Source organism: Sitophilus oryzae, unplaced genomic scaffold (assembly GCF_002938485.1).
Source record: "Sitophilus oryzae breed Bouriz unplaced genomic scaffold, Soryzae_2.0 scaffold_196_pilon_pilon, whole genome shotgun sequence".
Lineage (NCBI taxonomy): Eukaryota > Metazoa > Arthropoda > Insecta > Coleoptera > Curculionidae > Sitophilus > Sitophilus oryzae.
Window position 1 is genome coordinate 5,799 of NW_022146690.1, and position 7,941 is coordinate 13,739.

The 7,941-nt window shown below is 33.4% G+C and overlaps 1 protein-coding gene across 1 annotated transcript; it reads right to left on the minus strand.

Annotated features, from left to right (window-relative positions):
* Positions 1-433: 433 nt before the first annotated feature.
* On the minus strand, positions 434-3,661 carry LOC115883609 (tetratricopeptide repeat protein 12-like). Its single transcript, XM_030901964.1, has 4 exons — positions 3,480-3,661; positions 3,199-3,415; positions 935-1,083; positions 434-667 (listed from the first exon to the last, which is right to left on the minus strand). Exons 1-4 carry the CDS (start codon positions 3,570-3,572, stop codon positions 434-436), a joined length of 693 nt encoding a protein of 230 aa, XP_030757824.1. The 5' UTR covers positions 3,573-3,661.
* Between the last annotated feature and the right edge of the window lie 4,280 nt (positions 3,662-7,941).

Here is a 7,941-nt window from a genome sequence, read left to right on the forward strand (position 1 = left end):
GTTTTATAGAACTTCTTAATAAAAGGTACATAATTTTCATTTCTCATTAATTTATTAGTTCTAATTAACAAATTAGTTTTGTTTTTTTTTTTTCTTTGTTTTTTCTTTCTTTCAATTTATTTATTGTTGTAATTTTTATCTTAGTTTATTTTTGTTAGGCAGTAAAAGAGACAAAGCATCTGTATTATAAATTTTTAAATAACGATTGTATTTATTTCTGCAAAATCCTCAAAATAATTTTTTAATAGAATAAAAAAAAACTGGAACTTCTTGTCAATGCTTTATTTTTATTATAACCCATAAAAACAACTAGGAATATTTTATACAATCCTATCCAAGTTCTTCTAGTCTAATTTCAGCCAAGTATTCTACAAAATTAAACACAAAATCAACAAAATTATATTTTATATTATTTTCTTACCTTCAATAAAATCTATTTTGTCAGGGTTTTCGTTTTGGCTTCGAAAACGGAATTTTCGTATTCCTTGGTTTTCTTATCCAGAAAGTTAACTTTGGCCAACAATAACCAGGACTTAAGACAGTCCCCGTTAATTCTCAATGCCCATTCTGTTAGATCATGCTTGGCTTTATCCAGGAATCCTAGTTTTATATAGGTTAAAGCCCTATTATTGTATAGTGTTACACTATCTTTAATTTGGTCAATTGCCTAATAAAAGTATGTAAAAAAATAACTTATTACCTTTAAAAAATTAACCCTATGATCGAAAAAACGGCGTCAAAGAAGGCTCGTGAATGACAATCGATTATAATTTAAGGCTAACTTAAGGCAGTAAGCGCCATTAAAAAACAAAGAAGATCAACACGAGCCAAGTAAATGACGTCTAGGGCTTGACCTCGCCATAATTATCGCCGATCGTCATTTCGCAGCCGTCGTTGACGCCGTTTTTTTTCCGAAGGTTATGTATTTATGTACCTTGTTATAAAGCACTAGGGCCTTTTCATATTCGCCCCTTCTAAAAGCTAAAGTTGCCTGTTTTTTGAGAGTTTCCATTTTTTCTCGTCTTATTTGTTTTTCTTTGTATCTTCTGTCGGCATCGCGTGACATTTCATCCATAAATGCTTCTAAAATACATGAATTTTATAAAATATTTGTTGATACGTAGTAATAATCATTTAATATTAATAAACTGTTTTGCAAAATTATATTTTTTTTGTGAATTTATGCAAAATTATTTTATTTTTACAGATTTATTGTCTTATTAAAAACACTACAATGTATCAATATTTTTTTGTAAAATTACTTATATCTTTTTCGGTATACCAAACTATCGTTTCTTTGATTTTAATAAAAAAACAAACATTAAGTAATGTTATCGGGTAGTAGAGGTAAGCAAAGATTGAACGAGTCGTTCATTTGAACGAGTAACGAACGAGTAACTTGAAGCGTGGCCAGCACGAATCCATAAAATTTGAACGAACGAGTGAGAATTGAATCGGATCACAATGCGACTCGTTCGTTTCTACGGCTCATTCGTTCAAAAATCATGAGAAATTGAATCGTGTGATTCGATTTACTAAAAATGATCGTAATCCTCATCACTCATCACTAACAGTCAGCTAGCGAGACGAAAAGCGGTAACGGTCTGCGCGCTGGGAGTAAAAATTCAAGGCCGTGACACACGAGCTAGCGAGACGAAAAACAATAACGATCTACGCGCTGGGAGTAAAAATTCAAAGCCATGACATACGGGATAGCGAGACGAAAAGTGGTAACGATCTGCGCGCTGGGAGTAAAAAATCAATGCCATGACACATGAGCTAGCGAGACGAAAAGTGGTAACGACCTGCGCGCTGGGAGTAAAAATTCAAAAAAATGACACACACGAACTAGTGAGACGAAAAGTGGTAACGATCTGCGCGCTGGGAGTAAAAATTCACAGCCGTGACACACGAGTTAGCGAGACGAAAAGTAGTAACGATCTGTGCTATCTACTAACAGCCTACGACTTAGAAATACGTAGAGACGCAATGTGTATTTGTATCAGTCCATCAAGAATATAATATATGAAAACAGTGCACACAGATTTTTTTTTGAAAATTCGAGACTAATTTTAAAAAGTCAATTCCATATGCAACACATAATCCTGGCAATTACCAGGCAACAAAAACGGGAATGTGTGCCACGCACAGGAAACAGTAATGAAAAATATTTAACAAATATTTTTTTCAATTTATCAAATAAAATTCCGCCGTTTCAGTTTGTTTTATTTCGAGTTCGATTGAAAATAGTTTAAAAAATATCCGCTTTTGTGTTTTATCAGCTCGTAAGCCGGCTTTAATGAATAAACTATATGCAAATTCGAATATGCCCGTATGCGGCAATAACCCAATAAATTTGGTCGATATTGAAAAAACGAAAATATTTGCTACAAAAATGAAATTAACAAAAAATGACTGGTATTAAACAATTAAACCCAATGTAAAACAAAATTTTCAATAAATTTTATATTTCGTTTATTGACTCTTTATTAACTGGATTAGAATGGTCATTAGGGTCTCCGTTATTTTCCGATTCAGACTGTAAACGAGTATAAGAAGAAATATCAGATTCCAACTAAGAATGTTTATTAAAATAAATTAGCTATACTGAAATGGTTTAAACTTCATTAGACTTGAAGATTTCTTAATTCCCAACCTTAACACCATTAGAATTGTATATTTTTACAGTAATAGATTAAATTTTTCAAAAATAATCATAATTTTGTCAAAGAAGTTGAAAAATTTGGGAATTTACCGAGTGGTTAACTTTAACCGTGAATAACTTTGAATGAGTAGGTTTATCGAAAAATTAAGAGACCTTTTTTGTAGAGCGTTCAATTTTGTAGAATATATGATTGTCATGGCTGCGAGAGACCAAGATCAAGAGAAAAAAAATATTTGCAAAAAGTACTAAATTCCTATGTAATTTAAATGAGAAATGAATCGTCTTTGGGGCAAGGTTTATTATGAATATTAAGGGTTTACAATGGTCTGTTATTTTTTTAGACAATAAAATAAAAATTTAGAGGGCGTCATGAGAGAAATGATCAACTTTGTAAATAACAGACACAGACACCCTACTGTGCCAAATGACGTAAGTATAGCTTAGATCTTTGAACAAAAAGATTCAGGAATATATCTCTAGGAGCATTGTTAATAATTGTTAAGTATTTTTATTCAAAGGTACTACACTAAAACCTTTGGACATCTCGTCAGGATTTCTATTCTTGTCATCCTCTAATGCCTTGCGATTTACAAGTGTCTTACTACTCGAAACGGTCAAAGAAACATTTTCTTCGTCAAAATGTTCGTGTAGGATTTCTTTATCTTCTCCTAAGTAACGTCTAGCCTCCTCGTCTGCTCGTTTTTGAACGTCTTTATCTTTTGAAGCTAGATTTTTAACTATTCGGTTAACCTAAAAACATATAGAACTAATATATAAATAACATAAGTATGATAGAAATTATTGCATGTATTACTTCATTAACTTTTTGCATAAAATTATTAAATTCCTCATTTATGTCTTCTGAATTATTAATAACATTTGGTGGGATATTTTTTGACAACTCCATAATTGACTTTGATAGTTATGGTCAGAGAGAACACTTGCTAATAACTAGTTATGGTTTTATTCGTGTAGTTCTTATTGATCAAACATCTGCCAAATTAAATCTAGTTACTAGGATACAAACATTTGTAAATAGAAAGGTAAATAGAACTAACATGTTTACATTGGGTTTAATTGTTAATACCAGTCATTTTTTTTTTTGTTAATTTCATTTTTTGTAGCAAATATTTTTCGTTTTTTTCAATATCGACCAAATTTATTGGGTTGTTGCATATAAGGCATATTCAATTTGCATATAGTTTATTCATTAAAGCCGGCTTACGAGCTGATAAAACACAAAAAAGCGGATATTTTTAAACTATTTTCAATCGAACTCGAAATAAAAACAAACTGAAACGGCGGGAATTTCATTTGATAAATTGAAAATATTTGTTAAATATTTTCATTACTGTTTCGTGTGCGTGGCAATACACATTCCTGTTTTTGTTGCCTGGTAATTGCCAGGATTATGTGTTGCATATGGAATTGACTTTTTAAAATTAGTCTCGAATTTTCAAAAAAAATTCTGTGTGCACTGTTTTCATATATTATATTCTTGATGGACTGATACAAATACACATTGCGTCTCTACGTATTTCTAAGCCGTAGGCTGTTAGTAGATAGCACAGATCGTTACTACTTTTCGTCTCGCTAACTCGTGTGTCACGGCTGTAAATTTTTATTCCCAGCGCGCAGATCGTTACCACTTTTCGTCTCACTAGTTCATGTGTCATTGCTTTGAATTTTTACTCCCAGCGCGCAGGTCGTTACCACTTTTCGTCTCGCTAGTTCATGTGTCATGGCATTGATTTTTTACTCCCAGCGCGCAGATCGTTACCACTTTTCGTCTCGCTATCCCGTGTGTCATGGCTTTGAATTTTTACTCCCAGCGCGTAGATCGTTACCACTTTTCGTCTCGCTAGCTCATGTGTCCCGGCATTGATTTTTTACTCCCAGCGCGCAGATCGTTACCACTTTTCGTCTCGCTATCCCGTATGTCATGGCTTTGAATTTTTACTCCCAGCGCTCAGATCGTTACCACTTTTCGTCTCGCTATCCCGTATGTCATGGCTTTGAATTTTTACTCCCAGCGCGTAGATCGTTATTGTTTTTCGTCTCGCTAGCTCGTGTGTCACGGCCTTGAATTTTTACTCCCAGCGCGCAGACCATTACCGCTTTTCGTCTCGCTAGCTGACTGTTAGTGATGAGTGATGAGGATTACGATCATTTTTAGTAAATCGAATGACACGATTCAATTTCTCATGATTTTTGAACGAACGAGCCGTAGAAATGAACGAGTCGCATTGTGATCCGATTCAATTCTCACTCGTTCGTTCAAATTTTATGGATTCGTGCTGGCCACGATTCAAGTTACTCGTTCGTTACTCGTTCAAATGAACGACTCGTTCAATCTTTGCTTACCTCTACTACCCGATAACAATTACTTAATGTTTGTTTTTTTATTAAAATCAAAGAAACGATAGTTTGGTATACCGAAAAAGGTATAAGTAATTTTACAAAAAAATATTGATACATTGTAGTATTTTTAATAAGACAATAAATCTGTAAAAATAAAATATTTTTGCATAATTTCACAAAAAAATGTAATTTTGCAAAACAGTTTATTAATATTAAATGATTATTACTACGTATCAACAAATATTTTATAAAATTCACGTATTTTAGAAGCTTTTATGGATGAAATGTCCCAAGTGATGCCGACAGAAGATACAAAGAAAAACAAGTAAGACGAGAAAAAATGGAGACTCTCAAAACAGGCAACTCTAGCTTTTAGAAGGGGCGAATATGAAAAGGCTCTAGTGCTCTATAACAAGGTACATAAATACCCATACCTATCGAAAAAAACGGCGTCAAAGACGGCTGCGAAATGACGATCGACGACAATTTTGGCGAGGTTTCAGCCCTAGACGCCATTTACTTGGCCTCGTGTTGGTCTTCTTTGTTTTTTAATGGCGCTTACTGCCTTAAGTTAGCCTTTAAATTATCGGTTATATAAATAATCGGTTGTCATTCCCCCTTCTTTGACGCCGTTTTTTCGATCATAGGGTTAATTTTTTTAAAGCATTGCCTTCCCACATATATCCATAACATATTTTGTTTCTACATCTTTCCGTTTTCGTATAATCAACCGAGGCGAATGAGGTGCGCCACCCTGTATATTTGATACCAATTAAACTTTTAGTTACGTAATCGAGAGCGCGATTTTATATTCATTGTTGCCAATCATGGGCATATTCGGCGCCGGGCTGACTAACTGCAATTTAAATTTCCCGCTAGGGATTCAGGTGGTAGCTCTGCTGTAAAAATTGTCAAGTTGTCACATTTATTTATTTATTTCCTGACATTGTCATTCGTGTTGACACTTTTTTGGTTTATATAAAATGTGTTTTGATACTTTAAGCTTAAAAATATTTACTAGCAGACCTTGCAGTCAAACATTGTTCTTTTTAGAACCTCTTTTAGTAAGAAGTGGACAATATAGCTTAATAGCCGTAAAAAACTCATCGCAGTATTAGAATATTTTGAACGGGAAAGCGGTAGTAATGGTCCTTTTATGTCTCTTAAGTACTGCAAAATAAAACACTAAAATCACCATTAATACAGAAACACTTCATTTTACATTGGACGCGCGTTTCGCTAACCATGTTAGCATCATCAGCAAATGATTATAAACTAAAGTACAATCTACAAGTTGAGTTAAGTTTATATACTCGCTCAGTGGGCACGGATGGGCGTTGTCAAAATCTAGCCAACCGAGTCAGAGCCCACTGAGCGTAACAGTTAGATTTCCACCACTAGAGTAGTAGGGAACAAAACTTGAAGGAATTGGACCGTTGTCTCTGTTCATACTATCTTTACATTTATTAATTCTGATGCTTTCATATGCATCTAATTGCCTGTAATTTGAGACTTGTTTAATTAATTTTAAATTATTAAGATCTATACAATGTTCTTTATGAACAATATGTTCGGCAACGCAAGATTTATCCGGTTTACCATATCTTATCTGAGCTAAATGTTCTTTAAATCTAGTTAATATTGATTTTCTAGTTTGCCCAACATATTTCTGATTACAATCTTTACAAGAAATTTCATAAATACCCGACCTTTCCAGTGGAGGTGTTTTATCCTTTGGATTACCTAATAATTGTTGTAATTTATTATTAGCACTATACACAAGTTTATAATTTACATTCTTCAAAATTCCTTTTAGACCACGGGATAACTCTCTATCAAACGGCATCGAAAAATATTTAGACGTGTCTTTCTCCACTTGAAAAGTCGAATTTTCAGAAATCATTAACCTATACCTACGTTTTCTAATTAATTTATCAACTAGTGAAGGAGAATATCCATTACACTCAGCTACATTCCTAATGTAATCTCTTTCTATTTCATATCTTTCTTTGGAAAGTGGGAAACTAAGTTATCTATGAACTAGGAAATTTAAACTAGCCATTTTATGTTCAACACTATGATGTGATTCACATTATAGTGTGTGTAGTGTATAATGTAAAGATAGTATGAACAGAGACAACGGTCCAATTCCTTCAAGTTCTTTTGTTCCTACTACTCTAGTGGCGGAAATCTAACTGTTACGCCCAGTGGGCTCTGACTCGGTTGGCTAGATTTTGCCACGCCCACTCGGTGCCCACTGAGCGAGTATATAAACGCTCAACTTGTAGATTGTACTTTTAGTTTATAATCATCTGCTGATGATGCTAACATGGTTAGCGGCACGCGCGTCCAGTATAAGTAAAAAGTGTTTTGGTGTATTGTGGTGATTTAGTGTTTTTATTTTGCTGTGTAACACCAAAGGTTCCAACCCGCAACTGTAATCTCTAAGTACTTAAGAATCTGAGTTTTGTTGATGTCTCGGTTGATGTATATAATATAATGAACCGTTTATATATTTATAATAGCTTATTTTTGTTTCCTAAAATGTGTTTTTGATTAAAAGAAAATACGTAAAAGTTGGCAACGTTGTGCCGGTCAAGCTTAATCACGTGACTAAAAGTTTATTTGACATGAACTATATTTCAATATCTTTCTAGATTTTTTCCCAATGATTTGAATATACAATCCAACAAATCAGAGATCTTTAAAATTGGGCCCAAAAATGGTGTAAACATTCTCTATATGCATAGATTTCGAATTTATTTGTTTAAAACATTCTAAAAATCCACATATAAACCATTCCGAACAACTGTTTGTTATTAATAAATAAATAATAACCCAAACCAAAGCTCCAAACATACTGCTATTTGTCGCATTTTATGCTTAAATGCACTTGGCTTTATTTAAATAAAGTA